The 14,872-nt window shown below is 46.2% G+C and overlaps 1 protein-coding gene across 12 annotated transcripts in view; it reads right to left on the bottom strand.

The window, feature by feature from the left end:
• Positions 1 to 14,872, bottom strand: part of RBPMS (RNA binding protein, mRNA processing factor) — a 157,863-nt gene that overhangs the window by 24,327 nt on the left and 118,664 nt on the right. For 5 of the 12 annotated variants that reach the window (XR_016019452.1, XR_012495528.2, XR_016019453.1 and 2 more), the window contains exon 6: positions 5,424 to 5,554. The exons of 4 other annotated variants lie outside the window; for them this stretch is intronic. Coding sequence is in view for 4 of the 8 variants with exons in the window: in XM_074329695.2 (XP_074185796.1) it covers positions 5,424 to 5,554 (131 nt within the window). In the remaining 4 variants the exon portion in view is untranslated. 3 more of the 12 variants (XM_019750510.3, XM_074329696.2, XM_074329693.2) reach the window with 3 other exon arrangements.

The following is a 14,872-nucleotide window of genomic DNA, read 5'->3' as shown; positions in this document are numbered from 1 at the left end:
TGTGGGTGGCTAGCCCTAGGCTTCCTTCTCTTTGTTGAAAATTCATTATGCTCCTTAAAAGTCTAACATTTACTAAGCCCTTACTGTGTGCCAGGTGCTCTTTTAGGAGTTTTATGTGGGGGAGTTATTAGCCCCCCCTTTACTGAAGCCCAGAGAGGTTAAGGAACTTGTTTAGTCAAGGTCACACAGCTTATAAATGGCACAGCCTGTGTCTGACCAGGCAGCTCTCTAGCCTGCACTTTCCACCATATGTTATTGCCGCAGACTCAGAGCCCTGCTAAGGGGCTCAGTCCCAGCACAAGCCAGGCCCCACGGAGCCGGCAGGGAAACAGCCCAGAGGAGGGGACCGGCAGGCGCACGCTCCGTGCTCACAGGAGGCTGGTGCTCTGAGCGCAGGGCCTGGCTCCCTGTGGGGATTAAGCCAGATGCTCCTGATGACCATAATGCTGAACAAAATAGGAAACGAGACCAGGCTGGCACGTTCAGGAGCATCACAGTATGGACTCTCCTGCCAGCCTGACCCTCCAGGGGCTACAGGTTTAGAAGGAATGGTAAATGTCAGAGGACGAATAGTTTCATTTTTATCTGAAAACAGCGGAAAGCCTTGGGCTGAACAGCCCGGAAGGCAACTCTGCAGTCCTCCAGAGGTTGGTCTCCCACAGCCACAAGCCTCGGGCTGCAGAAGGACAATACACGCTGGGGAAGGCCAGGCCTCAAGGAGGACGGCAGGTTAAGGGCTGATGTCGTCTGGGATGCACAGCTGCGGGCCTCGACCGTTGGACGGTGGCTGGCTGGCGAGGTGCGGAAGCGGCCTCTCATGGGTCCCAGAGATGGTTTTGTTCACAGGCCCCCTACAGGACCAGCCCCCATTACAGCACAGGCACTGCCTTGCATAGGAGAGTCCTTCCAGCGCGAGCCCCAGTATGTGCGTGGGCAGACTGCACTGCTGCCATGTCGCGGGGGGCTATGTGCTCACCTGAGTCCACTTACACCTGGCCTGCTCACTGCCTCCCTCAAGACACTCCTTCCTCATAGTTGCCAGAGTTAAATTACATCCCATGCCAAAGCAGACATTCTTGTGTCTTCTTTAGCTCAGTATTCTCCATAGGGCACAGTTAGTGACAGAGGAGATGCTTAATGAATTTTTTTTTTAAAGTTTAAAATGCAATTCTCAGAAGTCGCATGGTGCTGTGGAGTGAATGCTGGATATGGCGGTGGCGGGGTTGGGGGCAGCTCTGCAGTGAGGCCACCCACACACCATTCCTAGGTCCATCTCTCCCCCGTGATATTTCTTCCCTGTTTGCTATGTCTCTTTTCCCATGGTCCACTTTGGTATTTATTTTGGATTTAACCTTTACAGTTTTTCCAGTGTGTCATAAGGGACCTCCCAAGGGGCATGGCTTGCCCCTGGGAAGTCTGTGTTATGGTTTGAAAACCTTGTTTATGTGCAGGTGAAGTATTGCAGTGCAGATCTGCTGTCACTCAGGGCAGATGAGGCCTCTGAAGAACAAACAGGTCACCAGGACTTGCTCTCTGTCCTACTTACCTGCAACATTTTCTGGCCCAACAATGTGACCCTGGTCGAGGGTAAATGGTATTCTGTTTCTAGAATGTAGTGGGGACAATGCACTTTGTTGACTTTCTCTCTATTCCATCAGCAGCAAGACTAAAAAGTAAACACAAACCCAGACTTAAAAAGCTGAGATGTGTGACTATGAAGTGACAGGCACAGCTGGATGTTCTCTTCAGAGTATAACTTTCCTAAAAGCCGTGGATGAAACTTTCCTCTCCTGTTCACAGTGACTTACATAATATAGCTAATAAATTTCAAATACCAATGACCTTGAAAGCAAACAGGATGATCACGTCTAAAAATAATTAATGCTCTTCTTAGAAGTCAAATGTGTGCTGCACCAAGTAGTTTTTTTCATCTCTATGAAAACAAGGCAACACCGAGGCTTACAGTCCCACCACTGTATCCAATAATTCTTAAACATTGGGATTTGATGTCAAATAAACATCTTCAACTTAGAACCGGAGGCACCAGACCACAGACTGAAGGCAGGGCAGAACCAGATATGCGAGGCAACTCCTTTCCAATGACAATTTCTGTCTCCTGGGTCCTCCTTCTGGATCAGGGTAGACAGCTGGAAAACACATTGATTGCTTCAAAGAGGCTTCCACTAGCTAGACACATCATCCTGCTGAAACGAGGTCTCCTGGTAGATGTGACCCATGGATGTTCGACCGAGAATCTTCACTACTCAGCTCTTGATGGTCCAGGAGCCCAACAGGATACGAGCAGCAGCAGTGAGCGAGGCCTCGGCTCCGGCTGCGTCTCCCAGGGATGCTCCAAGTCCTCCCACAGAACGTGTTTTGGGCCCAGTTCTCCCCCAAATCTCAGCCACAGATAATATCTTAGCTCCAAATCACATCGTCATGAAAACAAAACGCTGCAGTCTACTTGAGACCATTTTTGCTCTGATTAAAATTTTTATTGAATTCTCTCAAAATGTTACCAAGAAATAAGTTTTTGCAAAAGGGGGAAAAATAGCTAACAAACAAATTCAACCTGGGAGCTCCCTCTGCTGGTCTGCAGTAGGTTGATACGTTACAAACACATTCCCAGAGACAAATCTAATTTGCTGGAGAAGTGGACAAAAGACAGGTGTGTTGGGCTTTGCCTCAGGAGAGAAACACTAGAAGAAAAAAAAAATCCATGTCTCAAAACAGAGCACAACATTGCTGAGAAAAGCAAAATAATTTAAAAACTTCTCCAAGACATATAATAAGATTTCCAAAACAAAAACGGAATTATCAACTAAGGGATGCTCCGTCTGGGCTTCCCCACTGCTCTCCCTCCAGTTAATAACAATGCTCTTAGGCCTTTCGGTGAAGGTTAAGTTCTCATCCCCTTGTCTTTGCCTCCAAGTCTCTTCTTACAGGCTTCTCATCTACTTAGAGAAGAAAGATCCAAGAAGTCATTGGAGTGAGGCCTTTTCAAAATTCCATCAAAGAATAAGTCTTTGGTGAGCCAGCACTGAGGCGTGGAAAGAGCAAGGCCTGTGAGTCACGTGACCTGGCTCTAGTCATGGCAGAGCCACTGGCGACTTTGAGTAACTCTCTCCATCTTCTCCGGTCTGTTGCCTCATCTGTAAAATGGGTCAGACCAGTTGATCTGTAAAGCCTCTGCCAGTTCATTCTATGATTCTCAGAGTGGACAAAGAAATTTAAGTAACGATATTTGTTCAGAGTCTTTAGGATACAGAACCCAAGCTTGCTCTGGGAATGACTCGAAACAAGAAGTGGGGTTGAGCACAAAGACCTCACTGATACCAGGTGAGAGTCCCACCCACTCTAGGAGAGATGCGGCAGAGCCGAGTGGATTCCAGGCTGGGCAAGTACTCACAGGGGAGGGTGCCCCCCCCCCCCCCCCCCCCGGGCAATACATCCCATTAAGTCAAATGGCTGAGTCTACCTAAGCTGGGCACTGTCTCTCCCCATCCTTTCTCACAATGGCATGGGCTTTCTTATCTCCTAAGAGTCTTTAGTTCGTCTTCCCACCATATCCCCAGATACTATATTTTTACTTCATCTGTTGTATGAGTGAAGCAAGGGCAAATTACCCAGATGTCATGGCCAAAAGCCACCGTCCCTTTCTGGCCATTGTCAATTCTTGCTTTTCCAGGGTTAACGAAGGGTGAAAGGCTTTGCTGCTGATTAACCAAAGCCATGGACCTTACAAAGACTATGTGAACTTGGCACAGTTGCACGGTGTTTATTAACATCGGCCTCAACTGTCAATGGATCAGTATCCAGGCGATCTAGCAAGAAGAGGAAGACGAGGAGAGGAGACACAGCCACAGATGGGAGAGGGGGCACAGAGGGGTCCTTGAGCTGCTCCCCATCACCTCCCAGGTGATCCCCGAGGCCTACTACAAGCAGGCTGGTGGCTCAGCAGATATCCACAGGTTTACGTTTTATCCCTTCTTCCTCCACCTGCCATTACGAGGGTGACCAAGCACTGACGTGGACAAAAGGCGGAAAGAGCAGCAGGGGAAGGAGAAGCAAAAAGCTCAGCTAACCTAGAAATGAGTCGTCAGCCTCAGAATAATCCTGTCACTTGAAGTTACTTTCTGTCCCAAGTACTCCAGCAGCACCATCTACATTTCTCTTCACTACTTTACTCCTCCTCCCGACACAGAGTGAAATCGGGGCCCAGGCACCGAGGCTGTCTCTGCAGTTTGCCTGCACGGTGCCCGGGGAGCCGGGCCACCCCTGCACATAAGGAGCTCTGACAGCTCAGCTGAGAGAATGGAAGGCTGTTCAGCCAACACCACTCCTGGCCCCGTGGCCTGTGAGGCCCTCACGGGGGCTGCTTGCGGGTGTTTGTACAACACGGTGAGCTCTGTACAACAGAAAAGAGTTTTAAGTCAGAAGGAAGAGTTTTCTGGGAAGCTGTTTATTTCATCCAGCCTTATAAATAAACACTAAGCAAAACAAATAAACGAAAACTCTACCTGTGTAGGCCAACAATGTTTTAAAAACCAGGCGTTCTTGCTTTTAGAGGAGTTACACATGCAGTAAGTAAGACACATGAAATCTATATTCTATCTTATTTGCTATTGGTAATCACTCTGAATCCTAACACTGATCACCACTATGTGCACTAAAAGCAAAGCCAAGAGAAACATTTTTTCCAAGGGAAGAGACAGCGTTGGTATATAGACAGTAATCTTTGTGAAGAAATAAGGGAGTTTGTTTATAAAACTCAGGCTATTCTTAACTAAAAAAAAAAACAAAACCCTGGGCAGAACAAAGGCCTCTACCATGACCTACTGTTACATTCTAGACACTGTATCGTACCTCCTTTTCTGCAGGGTTTCCTGAAATGGGAGAAAAGGAACCCTTCATCTTTTCTGTAACATACGTAAGGTAGCACAGTCTTCCTCGTGGAAGCTCCCGACTTTCCTCTGATCACTAGCGCTCATAGAACACGAGAGCAAAAATCTCTCAATACGCAGAAACACACACAAACACAACTCCTGCAACAAGTGCACGCCTCCCCCTGCAGCCCCTCCACGCAACGAGGCATTCGCACATCTACGCTGTGACGCCCTCTAGCTGGCTGGGAGCTGGGGAGGAAACCCGGCCCAGTCTCGTGTGTGATATGAGGGTGAGCTCATTAAGGAAGAGAGAGGTGTCGTTCGGGGCAAACATCAGGCAGTGGGTGGTATCATTGCTGTCAGATGGTCCTCCTAAGTCCTGGAGGAGTGTCAGCTTGATTTAGAAGGGATCATTAATCTCCTGAAGGTGGATCTGTTAGCTGGGTAGATGTTAGTTGTATGGTGTGCTCTGGGGAACCAGGTTTGAAAGGACTGGTGGTGGAGTGAGTGAAGTCGTGGCCGATGGGTATAAATTACCTGGGCATGCAGTGAAGCGGGATAGGTGAAAGCAGGAGGAGGTAGAGCAGGCGCTAACTCCGCTGGGTACAGAGGGTACGGGGCCCACACTTCAGGGCTACTGGGGTAAAGTGCAGGCACTGTGAGCTCATCTGCAAGAAAAGAATAAGGGGAGAGTTAGTGGTTACCACACAGCTGGTTTCAAATCAGAAACAAAACACCCAATACCCCCAAGCCCCAATCAGTGTCAGAAGTCAAATTACTCTCATTCTTTTAATAACTTGCTGGCTTTGGTCCCCCAAACTCTAAGCAAGGGAATGGGAAATACAACATGACAAACAGCAACAGGCATCTGGTGCCTGCCCGGCCTGCAGAGATCTCAGGCCCAGGCTCTGCCTTGGACACTCTGATGTCTTCCCAGCTGTGGCTGGGGGAACCCGGGAGCAGTGGGGATTTCCTGCATAAAACAGCAAATGTGGTCCTCGAAGGGAAAGAGGAAGAACAAGAACCAGTAGGAGACAGCTCGTGAAAACCCACTGCAGAGTCTCTGGGAGAACAATGGCTTCCTGGCAGGACCCCAACAGACAAGAACTATAGGACTTTTCTGTTTATCAGTGTAATTAGCAGACAAATAAATCATGACCATCAAGCATTTTACATTTAGCCCTCAGAAGCACAGGGCCAGACACTGTCCCTACAGGGCATTTAAGATGTGAAAAATTCAGAGAATGGAAGTGAAGAGCCTTGAGTATCCTGATGAAAGTTAAGCTCCACAAAGATGCAAATAAGTACGTTCACAGGTGCCATTTACACTGACTATATATATTTTTTTCCCCAGGAAAAGTGAGTCAGGTTGCCAGCTGACTAGTCTAAATGTTCCTCGTACATCCCTGATTCCATTCAGGTCAAGCCACAGTTTGCCAGACTGAAAGGCAAGTGTCCGGGCCTCAGAATGTATCAGGAAGCCACCCATTAACATAACAGTAAATGCAAGAGTGAGCATCTCAGCAAAGGCAAAAATAACAGCCATCAATAATTACGAATCTGGACCCTGTGAAGCAGCAATCTCAATATGCGCTTTTATCACCTGTCAAAATCTGAAATCAAGTGGATCGAGGATGCCATCCAGCACTGCTGAGGGAGTCAGGAGACGGTGACTCGATAAAGCCATTAGTGACTCCGCCACTCAGGACTTCCCAGAAGTCTACAGTGCGTGTGATCCAAGGAGAAGAGTCACGTAACTCCTTCCCACCATCTAAGAAGCCACCCCGGGCCCACTCATTCCAGGTCTCCCTCATCCTCCCCCTCCTCCCCAACTCGGGCTCTGGGCAGGGTTTTCAGTATGGGAAGCGGCTGGAAACAGAACCCTGCTTTGCTGACTGATGCAGTGATTGCTCTGTGGAGCAGCCAGAAAGCAGCGGAGCCTGTGGGTGCATGTGGAGCAGGTGGGCAGGGCTGGGTGAGGCTTTCCATAGCCAGCCCGCATGGCAGGAGCTTGGTGATAGGAGTTGAGAGCTGACTGACGACTTCCATTCAGAGGGCAGCTCAGGGGTCCCAACGATGGGGTGTGAAGTACTGTGGCTGGTTGGCCAGCCGGCCTCCCCGTCACGCTCTCCCCGATGCCTTCTCTCAACAAGGCAGTAAAAATGACCTCTCAGGAGGCGGATTGGGAATACAGACTGCCTGTATAACTAGGCTAGAGAGCCTAGGCCAAAAGAGGGAACTGCTAGTCATTATTTAGACAGGGAAACAGTAGCATCATAAGCCTCTTTAAAGTGATCAGGTCTACCCCACCAGTTGTAGGCGTGTAGGTGTCTGTAGTTTCTGTAAGGAAATTCCTTACAGGGGAGTCGAGAGACTGCTTAACAGACCTCCATTTCCTGTCATGATGAGACCATATGATTTCCATTAGAGCAACTCCTGTGGGAGCCCAGCTCGTGGAAACCAGCTGCTGCCAGAACCAATGCCTCGATTTTTAAACAACCATTCTTAGGAATGACATGCTATTATTGTTGTTGTTGTTATTTCTGCTACCATGCTATTTTAAGACATTCTGAGTCTTTCTAAAAAGTCCAGAGAGTCTCAAGACCCAGCACACAATTTCTTCGCCCATGCTTGTACAGCCCCACTGTGACAGCAAAAGATTAAACGCCGGCAGAGGGGATATGCTTGGCCTGCAGCCCTCATCCAGCTGCCTAAAGGAACTGGCTAAGTGACCAATGGGTGCTTCCTTTAGAAAGTTTTAAAAATGAAATGTCTTTTAAGATATCTTAAAGAGATAAGTAATGGAGATACAGTGGAGTCAGCGTTTTAGCTGAATGGTTTAACTTACGATTTCCAGGCATTTCCACATTTTCATCCTAAAGCATTACTTTCCATTGGGTCGATACTGAGACTCAAGGAAAATTCACTGATGAACATGAACACAAAACCTAGCGCAGCAGAATGAGGGGTTTGTTTCCAAATCCCCTAAACCCAAAGCTACCCAGTATAGTCAGGTAGGGAAGCAGATGCCTAAAAGAGACGAGGGTGAACTTACGCTTGATAAATCCTTTGCTACATCTCATCTCTCCCTTCTCTTGTGACGGAATCACAAGGAGTTACTGTAAATGTCAAGAGACGTGCGGCACGCAGTGGGGTGACGAGCAAGAGGGGGCTCAGAACGTGTCAATGAAGGTGTTCCACGCTAGCGACACTGGGAGCAGAGGGACGGGCGTGAGGGTGACTTCTAACAACGAGTTTTCGGGGATCTGGGCCTTACTCAAGTCTGGGACAGCTCTGAGACTGGCATTTAGGGTATAATAATGCTTGTGGTACCCAATGGAAAATTCTAAAAGTTGTTTACAGATATACCAGTGTTTTCTTTGTTCAAGGAACTTAGAAAATATCCATAGGAATTAGATCTAAAATTTCTCAATCTTTGTAGTATTTGTCACACACACTAAATAAACTGAGCAAAAGAAGGTTCAAACCAGAGCAAATGTTACAGAGCAGTCATTTTCAAAGTTAAAAATAAAAGCAGTGAAACCTTTTTTTCAAACTAATTTTTCCCTGAAACTCTTTTTAGTAAAAGTGTAGCTATTTTGGTTGACTTGGGGGAGGTGGGGGTGCGGGGTGGCGGGGGCTGAAGGACCTCACCCCCTGTGATAGTCCCCAAGGTGCAGCAGGGTTCCAGAGAAAACAGTTTGAAAACTGCTCTTACAGCTGCTCTCATGCAGGGACCAGTTTTTAAAGTAAGATCCTCTTAAAAAATCTGTGAACTCTGAACTCTTTCCTGCAGCTCCCGGAAACCTGTCTGAGAGAGGGAGGGGAGGGCGAGCGCTGAATAGCCCGAGTGGGGGTAAGAAACAAAGAACAGTGACACAGCTGGGATGGAGCAAACAGGCTCTCCTGACTTCCCGAAGTACCTTGGAGTGCCAAACGCGTCCTCGAGTGAGAGTTTATGGCCTCACAAACAAAGTGCAGAAAAATCTGACCCAGGAAATAGAACTTGTAAAATAACAGAAAAGAGGTAAACCAACCAGGTGGCGCTATCTCCTTCCTCCTCCTTCCTCCTTCACGCTCCCAGACCATGTCTTCCCAGCTGCACTGCAGCGCCCACAGTGCACTGTCCTGTGAGTCACTGCTTCTCAACATGTGCTCCCCGACCAGCAGAATCAGCTCCACCTCACAGGCATGGCCACCACACTGCAGCCGACAGCTTTTAAAATACACAATTCAGGAATGTCACTCTCCCACTTAAAACCTTTCTGATTGTTTTGCTCTCTGGATAGTCTGAACTCCAGGTATCATGGCCTAGAACACCCCACAGGATCCTGCCCTCATCTATCTCTACAGCCCTGGCTCTCGTCTGGTTTTCCCTCGTGGTCTAAGACAGTCATTTTTCAATGCATCACCATGCCTGGTTCTCTCCCACTTTTAGGCCTTGTACGCTCTCGTTCCCTCTGCCAGAGGTGTTCTTCTGTTCTCCCTCACCGGGCTTAACTTTCGCTCATTCTTCAAAAGGACTCTCCTCCCTGGGGCGGGCTTCTCCGCCTTCTGCTGCATCCTGCACCTCCCAATCACTGCCGTTACCTCCAGGACTGTAACCTCTTATTCTTTGCTTACCCTGGTGCTTAGCATAGTGGATCAGAAAGTATCAAGAAGTCAACCATTTGCGCTATACTGGACAAAATGAATGGAGAGAAAAAATGCTTATATCTTGCCCTTCAGAGGAGGAAATGACAAAACTGTAGGTTAATTCAATACTGTGTGGGAGAGACGTAGGCACAGAAAGAGGATGGACATGAGCGCATGTAAATGCGATTTTAAATAAGACTGCATTCTAACCCTGTTGTAAAAACACCTTCTATTTGCCTGCATTTTTATACACAGCCAAGAGCTTGCACATCCAGTATCATTCTGGCGCCTCATTAAAAGCTCTGGGCAAAGTGACAGGAATGGGTATCTCATTTTAACAATGAGGAAGGATCTCTCCAAGGTCTCATCACTAACTCACAGTGTCTGAACTGGATTAGAACCCAGGTCTCTTGCCTCATGGTTCAGGTCCCCTTCCACGCTCCATCTCGTCCTCTGTGCAGTGGGGACACTCCCATTACTGACTTCATCTCTAGGTCTTCATCTCCAGGTTTGGGGTACTCAATTTACTAGAATAAACTCAGGGACAGAGTCTTCCAGGACAGCTTGCCTGAGAGATGAAGAATTTGGCCAGGGAAAAAATTAAAAAGCAGCTACGACAGAAAAGGCCTAAATGAAAAGTCCCATTTGAATGGGGGGAAAAAATCCATTTTGAAACAAGAAAAATAAATCAAGGATTCTATTAAGCAATCAACTCCCACTCACATAGCTCAGCAAGTAGTTGATCCATGTCTGTTAGGCAAACCCTTCAAAAATCCGCCTTGCGAGGCCTGTTTTGAGGGCCTGGCCCCTGAGGACATGCTCTTCCGGTATCATGGCTAAGACTGCAGTCCACATCCAGCTTCTGAGGCCCTGCGCAATACACACTAGCTTCTACAGTGGGTCGACTAGTGTCCTCCCAAAATTCACATCTACCTGGAACCTCAGAATGGAACCTTTTTTGAAAACAGGAATTTTGCAGATGTAATTATGTAAGGATCTCGAGATGAAATCATTCTAGATTTAGGGTGGGCCTAAATCCAATGACTGGTGTCCTTATAAGAAGAGAAGAAGGTAATGTGAGGATGGAGGCAGAGACTGGAATCGTGAGTCTACAAGCCCAGGATTGCCAGCAGCCACCGGGTGTTAGGAGAGAGGTATGAACAGTTTTTCCCTCTGAGCCTCCAGAAAAACACCAACAAGACTGACAACTTGATTTCAGACCTCTGGCCTCCTGTACTGTGAGAGAACAGATTTTTGTTGTTTTCAGCTACCCAGTTGGTGGCAATTTGTTGGGCAGCCCTAGGAAACTATAGTTCCCATAGAAGATCACACAGCTTCACTGGCTCCCGAAGATAAGCACAGGGAAGAATAAAAAGATTTGGTGAAAAGCTCAAAGGATGTGCCCAGCAGCACCTATCACAAGTCATGACTGTAACTTTTGTGTTCTGCACAGGAAACCCACTGCACTGTGTGCTGGAGACACCAGGAGAAACCAAGGCTGCGCTCAGCGCTTCCCCACCTCTGCCTGCTCTTCCTCACGGCCCTTCGCCGCTCCCACTGCCTCACTTAGTAATTCTGTGTAGGATAACTCATGAATCTACACCTTTGGTTTTTGCTCCAATGTAGACAGCCTGAACTCATCACACTCAGCTCCCCCAGTGAACTCACCGTTACTCATAAACCAATTCCTCCCCAAAACTCCCATATCCGAACAACTGCTAAGTCCTAATGACGTTAGAGAGGACAGATGCTGATGCTGCTGACAGTGGCAGGACAATAGGGCTGAGGATCACTGGTCTCACTGCGTGCGCCACACACGGGGCTCGTGCGCCTCGCGGGAGCGGCTGCATTAGCCCCTTGGATGTTGTGAGGAAGCAGAGGCACCAAAAGGTCACACAGTGCAATGACTCACAGCAAGTCCAGGGCCCATACCCTTGACTTCTCTGCCTCTCCATGTGGATTACGTTTCCTCTATGCCTTTTCTCATGTCTTTTCCTTTTTATCCCTATACTTCCACCACCCACATGCAGGTTCTCACCTGGACGGTTTTAACAGTCTCTTGAGACTTTTAAACTGGCTTCCTAATAACTTCCACTCTCTCTCCACTCCAATTTTTCTGTCATAACACATATTCCTGGAGCAACTCTTTAAACCTGCAGGAAAGGCCAACCCAGACCCACAAAATAAGTATGCCAAGGAAATTCCCAAAGCCAGTGAGTTGGTCTTGATTCAGCTGGCCCAGAGTCACCTCCTTTCCAGTTAATGATTTTCTGCCATGCCTCTGGCAGTCACTGCTCTCACTACCCAGCTGTTTCATACAAGAAACAATCCAACACAATCCATCGTTTTAAAAGGATCTGATCCCTGATCTCAGAGTTCAAGGGAACCCAGAGCATAAGCAGGAAGAAACTTGTTTCTCTGGGGACTTGACTTAAGTCCTACTGTTACCTATTCTTTTTCATCACAAGGGGACATTTTTTTTCCTCTTCCTGAGCCCTGCAGTTGCCCTCTGAGGGTATTTGCCAGCTTCTCTGATAACCGGGGTTTCTTAATGACCGCATTTAATTCTCGATGTTTCACAGAAGCTGTGTTTTCAGAGAGCGTTGGTTTTCTGTTACAGAAACAACATAAAAACATTTATCCAGCACCACTCTGCTAGAAACGTTGGTAAGCTTCATGAGGGTAGAACATTGTTCAGTTGTATTTACTAATATGCCCTTTCACAGTGGCTGGCACAAAGTAGGCATTCAATAAATATTTCCTGAATGAACATTTTGCATAACATACCCCCCACTCCTCTTTTTCCAGTCTTGAACTGTCATGTCCCTTAAAGTGCTTCTTCTGCCTCTTTTGAAGCGCAAAGAGCCTTTTCCATCTGTGGTAGATAATTTAGATTATAAAGGGATTTCAGTATTGTGAATAAGAGTGGCTGTCACACGTCAAATGGTAATAATAAGGATACTTATACACTGCACACTTTGTGTAAAATATTCCACCGACGTTAATCTATTTAGTCTCCACAACAGCCTTATGAGGTAGGTACTGCTATTATCATCTGCACATCACAAATGGAGGATGCTAAGGGCTTGGAGAGATTAAGTGACAGGCCCAAGGCCATGAGCTAGGAGGAATGAAGGCATGATGGGAATAGAAGCAATGCGGCTCCAGAGCTCGTGCTCTTAAACCACTGTATTAAGATGGTGGTTTTGTCTAGGCAAATACCTTGCCCCCAAACCATAAAACTTAACTTCTAAATCAAGTTAGAAAAGACAGGCACTGCCTTCAAAAACAAAAAGGAAAAAAAATGACTCCTTTAGGGTAGATGAATAACACAAGATGTTACTGTAAAAACATGACAATTCTGGCCTGCTTTTCCAGGCCATGATGATATGTAATTATTACTTAATTTTATTTTTAAAGTTTATAATAAAAAAGGAAAGAATATCCATAGGTAATTTTGACATGAGTTTTACCAAAACTAGTTAGGAGGCATACTATGTGTATATGAACACTGAGTGAGGGAGACAGAAGGTATGAGAATGCAGGCTTGGATCACAGAGATGATACATGAGAAATGTCAGCAACTTGTGCTTTACTAAAACATTTAGTGTTTTAGGAAAAATTCCACTTTCCACTCACGTTTTGGGGGAATATATATATTATTTGGTGAGGGAGGAAAATTAGAAAGGGAGAGGTATGTTTACAAGAACATGTGGAGGCGTAGGTGTTTCTTAATAAAATAGCTGCTGGCTATATCTCTAGTCTATAAAAACAGATCATCTACAAAACTGTTTTATTAAATGATAAGCTCTTTGAGTGCAGGGCCTGTCTGTTTTGCTCACCACTGTATCCCCAGTGCCTAGCATTGTACATGTCATACAGCAGATATTCAAAACTTTTAATAGTTTTGGGCATAAATAGTGTTGGGCATAAATCTTTGAGTACATCTTTTTTTCCCCTTTGAGATAAATTCTAAGAGTGGAACGACTACGTCTAATGTGATGAACATTTTTAATACATACATCTTGGTGTGTTGAAATGTTGTTTCAATACATATTCCCAATAGAAATAGACACATTTGTACCAATTTGTCATGTGACAATATTGGAGATCATCATTAAAAACAAAACTAAAAAAAACATTGACAACTTTATAAGCAAAACCTGTCTCCATTGTTTGAATGTACGTTTCTTTGATAGTTAAAGAGGCTAGACTAGTGTACTTCCACATTTCTAGCTGGAATGTGTGCTGCCTAAAACGTCTTCATTAAGGCACGTTGCTCTCTTGAACATCCAGGATGGACCACACGTCCTTCTTCACAGCAGCCATACAACCTGTGTGTACCTTGATCATTGCTCCTGTCACTTACATTGACACTCATCTCTTTCTGTATCTTTCTCCTTCCCCAAGTTGTAATCTCTTACTCTCAGCATTGATGTCTGGCACACAAAAGATATTCAATGAAAATTTAAAAAAATTTAACTCATATTACCAAGTGCCTGCAACTTATTACACTATCAAGTGTATGTGACAGTGAGAAATACATAGCTGACTTAATGATTTACAGTTTAGCACATTTCCTTGACTTTTAAGAAAATGTCAGTCTAAATCTGTACAGGATCCAGTCCTGGATAAAAAAGGCAAAAACTTTAATAACGTGTCACAGCCATCAGTTTTAAAGAGATTGAAAATGACTTAGAGAACTGATGAATCAGAACTTCAAAATATATCTAAGGTCCAAACGACACAAAGCCAGACACACACACACACACACACACACACACACACACAGTGGCCTATGGGCCATGTGAGGAATTTCTGGGTGGAGTTGTGTGTCTGAGCTGAGCCCCTCCTGTCATCTCCTCCCTCCTCCTGCTCTGTAAGCTCAGCAGCTATACCCGTTTGGTTCCCCATCTATGTTCACTCGCCGGTCCTGGGCCATGTGCCCTTGATTTATCCACAGGGAGTGTCATGAACATTCCCAAGCCGCTGGCAGAGCATCAGATCCTGGCTGCACAGGCTGCAAAGATGAGCGGTGGGTGGGCCACACTGGCAAAACCTCTGTCACCATTACTTCCCCTACTTGTTGGCTTTCTCTCATGCCAGATCAACACTGGTCTATAGTTTGCTGTTCTGAAAGTGATTCTGAGTTAAATGTGCGTGGCCACGTCAAAAAGTTCCAAGCATACTTTCTAGAATTCAAGAAAATGTATCCATCTTTATGGAAATAACAAAAACTAGGCACTAGCTTATGCTAACATTCTGTATCCCAAGGGGCCTTTCCAACCACAGAAAAGAGCCCATAGACTAAAAGGTGTCAGTCCACATAGATGATAAAACACCTACTGAAG

This window comes from Rhinolophus sinicus, chromosome 16 (genome assembly GCF_057876585.1).
Source record: "Rhinolophus sinicus isolate RSI-liver-muscle chromosome 16, RSI-T2T, whole genome shotgun sequence".
Classification (NCBI taxonomy): Eukaryota; Metazoa; Chordata; class Mammalia; order Chiroptera; family Rhinolophidae; genus Rhinolophus; species Rhinolophus sinicus.
Note: the sequence above shows the minus strand (reverse complement) of the source record. Positions and strands in the feature narration are given on the sequence as shown.